We start from the raw sequence: 13,091 nt of genomic DNA on the forward strand, positions 1-13,091 counted from the left end.
ACAAGGAAGTAACTTTTCCTTAACTTCTCTTGCACTTGCTTTTTGAGTTGAGGCATCAAGCTATCCTCAGAGAGACTGTGCCGTATAACTTGCACAGTACAGGCTACAGGATCATGTTACCACATGCCGAACAGTTAAGAGACACTGCTGGCTTGTCACATGACAGGACGCACTGTTGGGGAGTGTCCCCCAAGCTGCTCAACTCGGAACTGTCCTGCCCAGACCACTAAGACTAAAGAACTACATGACCAACATCAGGCTGTCCTTCCACAGATCTGCATTCAGGAGGCCTTTCAAACGATCTTTTATTGGTTTACCATAGGTATATCAAACGCAAAATGTGATTTAAAACACATCACAGGTCATAGTTAGCTAATGTTAAATTGCCACCCTGTTAACAGCATAAACACAGCTATAGGTTTACATCCAGCTAATTATACAATCGATAATTTGAAATCGGTGACTTAATCAACCACCTTATGCAACAACAAAAAATTGTGATTTAACAATGGTATGTCTCCAAAGCCATGCCCCACAAATATGCCAATTTACTGCATGTTGAACTATCTCTAATTCAGAGTTTCTAGAAAATAATGTGCAGTTTTAAGAATTAAATTGTTCTTCTCATTGAGCTAGAGATCAGCCAACATGATCTGTGCACCCTATAATAAGGACAAAGGAACACACAGTGAATGACCTTCTCAGCTTGATGTAAACTTAATGAACCACGTTGTTCAGAAATGTCTGTGTCTCTCCCTTTTCCAACCAAAGAGAGCACCGGAAGGATTTGCAGATGGAGTTTAAAATAGAGGGTGAGCCGCAAACATGGAACCATTAGTTCTAGATTCTTTTCAAAGCCAAGTTTAGCTTTAATTGAAGGGTAGTGCAGTGATTGACTGATACTTAAGAGCATATCAATTGCCCTACCATTTTGATAATCCAGAAGGCTGTTTTCAATACAGGTTGGGCTTTTACTGTTATGTTCTTGGGATGCAACCAGAGGTCTGAGCTGTCAATCTGTAACAGTAATAGTTGAGTCTGTTTGACCAAGGCAACCTTGTCTCGACAGCCAAATTCATAATTTATCTCAGCAATATCCTATATACATTCTAAGCAGGCCTTGACCATCTACAAAGTATGACTGGGGGGGTCCCATCCCAAAGAATCACGCTGAGGCTTACTGAAAAGTCCAAGGGTGTGTTTTGAATTTAATTGTTAGAATGGCTGTTATTCACTTCTGGTTCTTCAGGGTCTAATGGGATGGGAATATTGGAGCTAGGGCTGGCCCTTTCCTCTCTCAACCTTCCCCGTGCTTGGGTCCCACCTCCCAGCCCCAGATGTCCCTTACCGGGTTGTTGGTAAACTACCAATCGGTAATACCTATCTGTCTTTCTTCTTCTCTACACTTTAGGTGTTTGCCCTGAGACGATGGCTACCTGACTCCATAGGGAACTTGTAACTTTCCCTCTCCTGTCATTGGTTAGAACTCACGGAATAGTGAATGGTGCCTCCTCTCTCCCAGCATCACACTCACACATTTTACACCCTCTCGTACCTGACCCTTCTCTATACTTATCTCTTAAGCGCTTCTCCTCCCACCACATTACTGCCCCTTCAATCTGTCACTCCGCCTTTCCACTTCAACCCTTCGATCTTACTTCCTTTCTCACTCCTATTCCTATTACCACTTGTATCTTCAACTGCTCTTTACCTCTGTCCCTCCTTCTCCCTCCTCCCTTCCACAATTCTCTCCAAGCTACTACTACTAACTCTGCTACTACCTCTGCTCCACGCCACTACTCCTACTCTCTTACTCGTCTGTCTTCTCTCTCTCTCTCTCTCTCTCTCTCTCTCTCTCTCTCTCTCTCTCTCTCACTCTCTCTCTCTCTCTCTCACAAATACTCCACATACCCCCCTCTCACCAATAGTTTCTGCACTGCTCTCTGCTTTCCCCTCCGCTGGTCTCTTGGATATCCTTCTCCACCACCTTTTCTCACCCAACTAACCCATACCACACAGGTCATATGCACCTTCTTAAATACCCCACCCCCTCCCAGGATTGGATACTCACCCTGTCCAATCACATACCTGTCTCAAGAGGGTGTGGCAGGGGGGATGCTTAGGGAGCCTTCGAAAAGGGCTTGTAAACCCCCCATCCCCTTTTTGATTACATCTCAGGCAAGGAAAAGTGCAAGACTTTCTGATGAATCGGAGTCCCTGTTTTATAAGGCCTACTGATGGGCCTTTCAATTTTAATGTCTCTGGTAAGATAATGGGAGCCTCATTAATAAGGCCTCCTTTTTTGAATGGTGTGTAGATCCCTGGAGACTTTGCTGCACCCCTTTCTCACTGTGCCAGTGTTAGGCTGCTGGTTGTCTGTTGCGACAAAGTGCGATCTGCTGCATGGTCTTTCCCTCGGCTGCCTCCTGCTGCAGCTTTCCCCTGTCATTGTTCACCGATATCATCATCATCATAGGTAAGGGGGGGGATCTGTACACACTTGTGCGAAGACCAGGGAATGTTTGGGGTGGACTCATTCCCTTCCTTGACACGGCCTGTAAGCATGCCTTGTCACAGAAGCCAAAAGAGGATTTTTTTAGGGCGAGCAGGGCATCACTTCTCTGCACCCTAGTTCAGAATCTGAGAAACAGTGTTGCAGGGAGGGTGCTGAAAGAAAATATTTAAAGAAATGGTTGTCCATAATTCCCCGAAATACAATGTGAAGGTGGGCACCACAGTAGTTAGGTCCTTTAATATAGATAAAGTTCATTTAGGAAAATTGTGTAATATTATAACCTGGAGCTGCCAGTCTATGATTGATCCTGTGGCATCCGGATCACACTAAACGAATTCCAAGAAAAAGTAAGGTAAAAATACCGTACTTAAGACTGGTGCTCTCAGTTGACCTTAAATAAGGTTGCTCAATCGTATATAGCTCTTGCGTAAAATAATTCAAATGTCAAACAAAATATATCTCCAAATGGTACAAAGTTTTTCCAAGAGAAATGTTTAATTCACATTTCCTGGTTTTATATCTTTCTTGATTAGTTCAGATATTGCGAGGCAACTCAAAATCGATAGGTCAATTATTAACAATAGTACATATGCCAATGCATTTCGGTCTGAGACCATCTTCAGGGCTGTACTGAAGTGAGTGTAGAATCTGCACCGTGTTAACATCAATTATTCATCAGAATACACATAAATATAATAGATAATTCAAAATAAAACAAGGCACATACCCCAAATAGATCCAAATGGATGTTGTACATGTAAGAGAAAAATAAATATGAAAAATATGTCAACATACATTATATCGCTAACCATTCATAGTTGTTTTTCCTCTTTGTATTTTGTGTCCTGTACCTGCTAATTGTGAGTTGTCCTCTCCTGTGAATGCGTTCATAGAACGTCTCCAGTGTTCCTGTTAATTGCCAGAGGGGAATATATATTACTATTATTCTAGCTATATCCAATTGAGAAGCTATTTCAACCTGAAAAGTTAAATGGGCTCTTACCTGCACTCGTATGATTCGCGCGCGGGACCGATCGCGCTCCCTGTGAGAGCGAAAGTGAACTGCGCGTGGCCAAAAAATGCTTTTAAGGGTAGTCATGGGAACCTGGGCGGGGCGTCGAGCAGCAGCAAAGTTGCTGTCGCACGTACGCCTCGGGACCCACCGCCCTACGGGAGCGCAGGGGGGCGGGACTGTTGCCATGACCCCAAGGTGTGTGTATGCTCTGTGTTACTGATGATGGAATTAACTCGAGTGAAAGAGAGGTGTGGATAAAGCCTAGGCAATTAGTGGAAACTATACACGTGACTTAGTTCTATATCTGTGTATATGTTCTATGAATGTCAACAAATGTAGGTGTCAAAATAAGGATAGATACTGGTTGTGTGGAGTGGATCATGCGATCCATACCCATTCATACACTCCTAAATATTTTAAACTGTTGCATGATGTGCAATTAATACATGTAAGTGCAAAAACACCAGAAAACAACACCAAGTTCAATCACACGTTTTCAATGTGTCCCCAGTTGTATCTGGATATAAGTCCATTGCGCTTCTTCATCCACGAAGAATTCAAAGACATATTCTTGAACCAACCGTGAATCTGGCTTTTTTAGAGAAAACACATATAATTGATCTCTTCATTGATTCCCTTCGGTGTAAGGGAACTTAGTCTGTCTATCCAAAACGTTTCTCGTTGATCAATTCTTTTTTGTAGATCCTCGTATCTTTCTCTTCTTTGGACTCTTTCCAGGACTACAAATTTAATCTGTGCCAGATTGTGTTGTTTACTCTGCCAGTGTCTTGCTACTGCAGAGCTTGCAGTCTTGTTCCTGATACAAGATCTGTGTTCGTTCCACCTGATCTTTGCTGTACGCTGTGTTTGTCCGACGTAGTATAAACCACAAGGGCATTTAATTCCATATATGATTCCTGCCGTGTCACATGTGGCATAGCATTTCAATTTGATTTTTTCTCCAGTATATGGATGATTTATGGTTTGTCCTTTCATGATATATCCACAGTTGCTGCAATTGAGGCATGGAAATGTACCTATGCGGTCCGTGCTTCTCTTCTTTTGTGGGGGTCTCGTGTGGACTAATCTGTCTTTCAAATTAGAACTTCTCTGGTAGGCAAATGTGGGGGTTTCTTTAAATAGGTGTTCTACCCTTTTATCACATGTAACAGTGTTCCAATTTTTCTTTATGATTGACTTAATCCGATTGCTTTGGCGTGAATATTTCGATACAAACACCAGTGGGGGAGAGATATCCTGTTTTTTGATTTTGGGTTTGAGTAATTCTTCTCTATCTTGTGTAGCCGTGCGTATTTCTGCTGATGTAACTTCCTCTGTTGAATAACCGCGGGCTAGAAATTTCTTGCCCATTTCTCTCACAGCTCTTTCGTATTCACTTTGGTTACTCACAATCCTTTTCACTCGAAGCAACTGACTGTAAGGTAAATTCTTGATCAGACTGGGTTGATGAAAACTGAGTCTATGTAGCAGACTGTTCCTATCTGTGCTTTTCCGATAGATAGTGGTTTGATATCCAGTTTCTGTGACATTAATCTCAACGTCCAGAAAATGAATAGATTTACGTGAATATTCGTATGTGAACTGTATACGTGGGTCTATGTTGTTGATGTATCCAAAAAATTCTAGTAGGTGTGATTCTGTGCTCTTCCAGATGCCGAAAATATCATCTATGTACCGGATCCAGGTGATAAGTTCTTGATTCCATACGTTGTTTGTCAGAACATGTTCTGTTTCGAATTTGTGCATGAAGGAGTTTGCATATGAAGGGGCCATGGTTGCCCCCATGGCCGTGCCTGCAACCTGTAAGTAAAATTTATCCTTAAATTGGAAGTATGAATTGTTACTAATGAATTCCAACAATCCCATAATGAACTCTTTTTGTGCAGGTATTTCTCCTTCCCTCAGGAGCATCCACTCCACCGCTTCTCTGCCCAAGTCATGGGGAATCGATGTATATAAGCTTTTTACGTCTACTGTGAAGCAAATGTTGTCGTTGTTGAATGGAACACTTCTTAGGTGTTGTAGGAAATGAGTAGAATCTTTGATGTAGGTACTTGTCTTTTGAATCAAAGGTTGCAAGAAATAGTCAATGTATTTTCCGAGTGGTTCGAGGATGCTGTTGATTCCGGCTACTATAGGTCTTCCCGGAGGTTTCTGTGTATCTTTATGTATCTTCGGAAGAGTGTAGAAATGAGGAACTTTTGGATATGTATTCGTCAGAAATTTCTTTGTATTATGATTTATCCATTCTAATTCTTCTGCTCTTTCCAAAAGCTTGTCCAGGTTACCCCGAATCTCCTCTGTAGGATCTGCGTCTAGTGATGCATAGGTGTTGATGTCCCCAAGCTGTCTAAAGCATTCTTCTTCATAATCGCTTGTATTGAGTAGAACTAAGCCTCCTCCTTTATCTGCAGATCGTATTGTTATCCTGTCATCTCCATACAAGTTCTTAATCAGTTCCAACTCATGAGGTTTCATGTTCTGATTTCTCGGATGCCTGAATTTGATCTTTTCAAGGTCTCTTGTGACCTGTTTCTGGAAGATATCCACCGAGGGGACTGTTATTGGTGGGATGAAATTGCTCTTTCCTCTGAATTCTTTGAAGTCTGAATCTTCTGTATTTCTAGGATTCTCTTCCTCTAATTCACTGAAAAAAACTTTCAATTTCATTTTACGAACCAGTTTGTATAGTTCAATCTTAGAATCAAATAGGGTGCTGTCGTATGTAGGAACAAAACTGAGTCCCTTTTGTAATGTTTTAATTTCAGACAGGGTTAGATTTCTAGAGGACAAATTAATCACTATGTTCTCTTCTGTTGTTGTCTCGTATTCGGTTTTGTCTTTTGCCTTCCTTTTCCCCCTTCTTGTTCTCTTCTTCCTAATCCTAAAAAAGGCTCTCTTTCTCTGTTCGGTGTTTCAGTTGGGTCTGCTGTACTTGATGCTCCTGGTGTAGCTTCTTCTTCTTGGTTCTGTATTTCTCTCTCAGTGTCCGTTCCAGAACTAGAAGTCTCGCTTGTGAAGTTTTGTTTTGGTTTCCTTATTGGAGGGCCATATTTTTCCATCCATGTATAAACTTCATCTTTGAGATAATCGTAAGTATCCCGTTTGAATTTTCGGATTTTTTTGGTTTCTAATTCCGTCTTGTACCCAGATAATTTCTTGTTGATGTCTTCCAAGATGGAATCTACTTCTTCTCTATTTAATGTTGCCACTAAAGACTTCTCAATTTCTAAGATCTCCTCTCCCAGATCTTTAAGGTCTTTGGCCAGTTCTTGTATGGTTAATAAAATCAAATCCAACGAACATTTATTCAGTATAGCCTCCCACTTCTTTACGAAAGCTTTACTTTCTTTGCATAAGGTGGGCCTCAATTGTAGACGTAGACCTCTTGGTATTCTTTGACTTTTATGATATCTCCCCAGTGTTATCGCATGTAGTTTACGATTGATCTCTTTTCTTATTAGATATTCTAGCTGTTTAATTTGACTGGTTGGATCCTGTTTCTTATTGCTTGTGCCACTAAATCCACTGTCGGTGATGAGACCTAAGATTTCGTTCGCCTCTTCGGCTGTGAAGCCTAGCGTGTCCGCTCTATTTGTCGTTAAGCCTTCAATGTCCGCAAATGACATTATTCTTGATGATTATGGTACTGTAGAGGATTTCTAAAATAAATTCTTTAAAGAGATGTGTGCCTCCACCTTGGATATGCCTAGGCCAAGTTACAGAAATACAATGTGAAGGTGGGCACCACAGTAGTTAGGTCCTTTAATATAGATAAAGTTCATTTAGGAAAATTGTGTAATATTATAACCTGGAGCTGCCAGTCTATGATTGATCCTGTGGCATCCGGATCACACTAAACGAATTCCAAGAAAAAGTAAGGTAAAAATACCGTACTTAAGACTGGTGCTCTCAGTTGACCTTAAATAAGGTTGCTCAATCGTATATAGCTCTTGCGTAAAATAATTCAAATGTCAAACAAAATATATCTCCAAATGGTACAAAGTTTTTCCAAGAGAAATGTTTAATTCACATTTCCTGGTTTTATATCTTTCTTGATTAGTTCAGATATTGCGAGGCAACTCAAAATCGATAGGTCAATTATTAACAATAGTACATATGCCAATGCATTTCGGTCTGAGACCATCTTCAGGGCTGTACTGAAGTGAGTGTAGAATCTGCACCGTGTTAACATCAATTATTCATCAGAATACACATAAATATAATAGATAATTCAAAATAAAACAAGGCACATACCCCAAATAGATCCAAATGGATGTTGTACATGTAAGAGAAAAATAAATATGAAAAATATGTCAACATACATTATATCGCTAACCATTCATAGTTGTTTTTCCTCTTTGTATTTTGTGTCCTGTACCTGCTAATTGTGAGTTGTCCTCTCCTGTGAATGCGTTCATAGAACGTCTCCAGTGTTCCTGTTAATTGCCAGAGGGGAATATATATTACTATTATTCTAGCTATATCCAATTGAGAAGCTATTTCAACCTGAAAAGTTAAATGGGCTCTTACCTGCACTCGTATGATTCGCCCTGAAGATGGTCTCAGACCGAAATGCATTGGCATATGTACTATTGTTAATAATTGACCTATCGATTTTGAGTTGCCTCGCAATATCTGAACTAATCAAGAAAGATATAAAACCAGGAAATGTGAATTAAACATTTCTCTTGGAAAAACTTTGTACCATTTGGAGATATATTTTGTTTGACATTTGAATTATTTTACGCAAGAGCTATATACGATTGAGCAACCTTATTTAAGGTCAACTGAGAGCACCAGTCTTAAGTACGGTATTTTTACCTTACTTTTTCTTGGAATTTGTCCATAATTCCCCCCCACATGTTGTGGTTGGGACTTCTTTTTTGTTGCTGGATTTTTAATGCAGGCCCAATTGACTGCTGACCCAGTTTCTAGAGCAGAAACAAACACATAGTCAAAGATATCAACTACCAACAGTAGGATATCACAGCCAAACAAATATTGCAACGTGTTTTCTGTCGTCCTACTTTCAGTGCCTTTGTTTTTACAATATATATGATCAGGTCTAGAGTACCACAGAACAAAATCAACCCCTTCAGAAGCTTCTTCTGTGGTATCTTTGTTGTCATTCAACACAGTATCTATAGCATACAGGAGAATAGGCTCAGGTTACTTGTCTGTCATAGGAACGTCTCCCTTTAAATGATCATGTAATCTATTTTCCCACCTACAAACTAAAGAGGGCTTGGGCAATATGCAGCCCCGATAAACACCTTTTTGGATAGGAAAGTGGACAGCCTCCTTGTCCATTGCACCATACTTAACTAATTCAAGCCATGTTGTTTGTGTAAAGCAATTGTAGTTTTCTAATAAGATATTCTGAGATTTACTTTTGTCTCAGTGTGCCCCACTTTTTCCCTCGGTTTACCGTTGGGTCAATAAATGCAAGTTACAGTGATACTTGTCTGTTGGCTACAGACTTCTGCATAAACAAAAATAATCTCAAAAACGGATGAACAGGGTACTGTCCTCGCCCAAGCGGAATGCTGCTTGGGCCTATGCCAATAGATAATTTCCTTCAATTTGGGCTTCTAGTTTGCTCAATAAGATCTTGCTAAACATGTTACCCAATGCATCTAGCAGGAATATTGGTGGATAGTTGTCTATCTTGCCTCTATACCCCTTCTTATGAATTTGGATTATTTGGGAGGCCATTTGAAGATGGCCAAACAGTCCGATTAATTTTTGCCCCATATCCTGCTGCTAGTTACTATCTTAATTTTGGAGCAAGCCCTGCTTTTATTATTCTGATTTTGGGGGAGGTGGGTACGTTTAGATGCTTTGCTAGTTCTGGGCCTATGTGTAGGCACCCAGTGAATTGTAGTCCCTAGTTTCAGTAATGTGATAGTTGGCAGTCCAGTCTTTAGTGTCCTGGTTTCCTCTGAACTCTGTTCATATCACTGCTGTGCATTTGAACTCCTTGTCTTCATCATCATAGGTTTATTTCAGAATTTCAAAGCAGTCCATACATTTCATACATCAATAAAAAAGAAATTTAATGTGCAAGTAATAGTAAAAATCTACTAGGAAAAATACTTGTTGAAAACTGAATGTAATTAAATTAATTGGTAATTTTGTCTTCCTTTCTAAAATCTACAATGTTATATGATATAAAAGCATATTTACTGATTAACAGTTTGCAAACTAATGTGCTTTAAAATCTTTAACTGAGGCCTTAGGTCTGATACCATGGTCTATACCTCTTCTCTAGTTGGTGTGCTTTGTTTTGGTACCATAATTAATAGCAAGTTTTGTCTTGCAGTGGATCCAAAGAGAATTGGGAAAGGGATGAAAGATGAGAAAAAAGGTGGTGCCGCGAGAGAAGAACGAAGAAGCATTGGTGGTCGAGAGAGAGAAGATAAAAAAGGAACCTCAAAATTGACAGGAAAAGATAAATCTGCAGACAAAGAGGTAGGCTGTGGAACATAAAGGGTTGCTAAGTGGCAAGGTGGTAGGATCTTCAAAGGTGTTGGTAAAAGTGATTCAGTGGAAGAGAGGTTGTTGGGAATGGGCAAAGAGCAGAACATGTCCCAGGTGAACATAGCACGAACCCTTCTCCAGGCCCTATGATTTTTTATAAACAGTCAGAAGTGGGAATTTGGGCCGTCTCAGCAAATGGAGCTTGTGGGTTACCAAGTGGAATGTGGCCGCGATCCTGCAATTGCCAGCATACAAGGTGCTTGGCATCAAGAAGCTGCTTCGAGCAGCCCTGATCTAGCCTGTATCGTCCCACCGCGAGTTGGCTTGGGTTTTGGGTGTTCTGGTCTCCTACATTCAGCTTTTTTTTTTCAGGGACCTTACACTGCAGGGCAATACAGAAATTGAAGTTCTGCTACCTCTAAGTAGACTCAGGACACAAAGGTGGCATGGTTGTTGATATAGACGTTTATTGAACTGAAAATAAGGAAGAACCCTACCTGTCCCTATGACTAAGAGGAGTTTCCCTGCATCAAACAAAACTAAGGATGATGTCAGAATTTCCATCAAGTGGTTTGGTACTCTGTGGAAATAATTTTAACCCACTTCGGAGTTGACCACCCAAACTGGTTTCAGCTCCACAGTCAACCTAGTTTTACTAGTTTGAATCACTTTCTCCAAAGACAAATTGCACAGATAGGAACACACCCGCCCTGTAGACTAATACTAGGGAGTATGTGTATAACAATGCAGACAACTGTTCATTTTGTGCAAACACTATTTCTTGGGGTGCTACTTTGTAACAATGTGAATATGATGTAATATTTACTCCACAAAGTAATACTAACACACCCCTGATGCATACTTTGTGATAGGTTGTTTTATGTGAAGAACCCATATTCTGTTCACTCATTGTATTATGAATATGTGCAATATAGATCCAGCCCCAGGGACTGGTCTAGATGAATAAAAATAAAATGCTTTGAGCACAAAAGCAATGGCTCAGGGCAGATTTTTGGAATTTATATCCAGAATAAAATAACCCCGGTATTTGGGTACTCAGCTTACTCTTGAAGCACTTCTTTAGAAAACAGCAACTTGATAAAATATAATAGAACACTCTAAGTGAGACTAGAGTTAGAAACATTTGTATGTGGTTGGAGCCTTTTTCTGTTACCCAGAATTTCCATCAAAAGCATAAAGTCCACTGTCCTGTGTCCTGAACCTACTACCGTCTCTTACACTTCAACAGAAAACCTATAACTAAACTACACTCTGCTTAGAACCAGATGACTCTCTTCTTCGGGAGGGTTAAGTGAGTTCAAAGTTCCAAGTTCCAAAACCATATTGGGAAGGCATCTACCATCCCATTCCTGAGGTTCTCTTTATCAATAGTCTCTTTATCACATAAAGCTACCATTATCCTGGCAAAAAGATGTTCCTATGAACGGAGTATTGAAAATGCTAGCTCTGACTCTAAAGAACATTTTAAAATTCTTAAAGAGCTAGAAGACCCCATCCATCTGCTCCTTTGGTCAATAAAGATAAAGTCAGGTGTACGTCCATTCATGACATTATGATAAATCAGATCAAGACAATTCAGGAAGGTATTATAAACAAATGGGCCACACTAGATAGCGCTAGGGTAAATTTCTAACTTTATAGACCTGAGAGCACCATCCATGCATTTGAGTTTAGATTGGCTACAGAACTCGAGGGATCTGATTTGTTACAGCAGTTGAAACCGACATATTGCAAGGTGTAAGGAATCCTACGTACCCCTCAGTAGAACCCTGTCTAAAGTCTCCTCCCAAGATGCCAGGGAAAGGCAGACACTTACTGATCCTGACCTTAAGGTCGGAGTACTGAGGGAGGATCACCAGGGAGGAGACAAAGCCCAAGGTGGTCAGGAGAGCCTGTGGGATGAGATACAGTATTTATCCTTAAAAGGGGAGAACATTTTAAAGCTGCCAGAACATGTAATGGCATATTGTCGCTGTGATGTATCCGAATCACATATTTAACCTGTCGATGTGGGCACAGCTAATAGGGTACCTGTAAAAAACCCATGGAAAGAAAGACCATTTGAGATCTATAAGGATAACAATCCCCCTTTCTCCCAAAGGTACAGTGAAAGGTAATTTATAAATGTTGACTTAAATAAACTGCCTTCCTCTTTACTAGTGAATTATGATGAGTTATCCTTAAATACCTTTAAGGGAAATAAATCTACCCTTAAAATTGAAAAATTGACAAGAAAACCTAATTTTGTTACAAGTCCCATAATCCCATAAGTACTCGGACGAGGAAGAGGGCCGAAGAGCAATGTTGCAGCAGTAGTCGGGCAACTAAGCCTGATAGCCCACACCTGTAAGAAGCTTAGAGGCTTAAAGGCCCCCCCTTATGTGCTGGGCATTAGATGGAGTCAGAGCTGTGGTTGGCGTGCAAGCAGTAGCAGAAGAAGCAGAAACAGAAGAACACAGTGTTGGCAATCCAGGCAAAAGTGTGAGAACCAAAGGGATCCATCAGATTTCAACTGTCTGTCCTGCAAGGGTCCTGTTCCCCCAAACTCTGAAGTGCAGAGGTTGTGCAGCTGAAGGCATGAACGAAAACTGCTTTTCCACATGTCAAGCTAATTGCAGAGTTTGTGCAGCAGGAAGTGTGCCAGAGACCGTTGCCAGAAGGTGATGTGAGGCTGTGGGTCTCAGGAGCGAGAAAGGCTCCTTAATTGTGTGGCTGGACCAAAGACACCTTCAAAAAGGAAGGCTGTGGGTCCAAACGGAAGCCAAAAGTCACAGTCCTGCAAAAGTCCTGCAACACACGAAGGAAGGAACACAGAGGTCGGTGAGTCTTACCGAGCGTTCAGACCCCTTGCGCAAACTCTGCCGGCAACAATATCCAAATGCAATCACTTGCATCCAAGTAAAAGCAATGTGAAACAGACAGTTGATTGCCAAACCATGGAGTACTTGAAATATAGCAATCGCGTATAAGCGAACATTATTTCTTTCACTGGTGTAAGAAAGAAATGCGGCACGCCACACCCTGAGGTATCTGGGC

General features: G+C 40.8%; 1 protein-coding gene across 2 annotated transcripts in view; it reads left to right on the plus strand.

Moving 5' to 3' along the window:
- MYCBPAP (MYCBP associated protein) overlaps window positions 1-13,091 on the plus strand; it is a 1,263,051-nt gene that overhangs the window by 1,058,096 nt on the left and 191,864 nt on the right. For both annotated transcript variants that reach the window (XM_069654887.1, XM_069654888.1), the window contains one exon: window positions 9,877-10,025. In XM_069654887.1, coding sequence (XP_069510988.1) covers window positions 9,877-10,025 — 149 coding nt within the window. The remainder of the gene's footprint in view (window positions 1-9,876; window positions 10,026-13,091) is intronic.

This window comes from Ambystoma mexicanum, chromosome 3q (assembly GCF_040938575.1).
Source record: "Ambystoma mexicanum isolate Mex_15411 chromosome 3q, UKY_AmexF1_1, whole genome shotgun sequence".
Lineage (NCBI taxonomy): Eukaryota > Metazoa > Chordata > Amphibia > Caudata > Ambystomatidae > Ambystoma > Ambystoma mexicanum.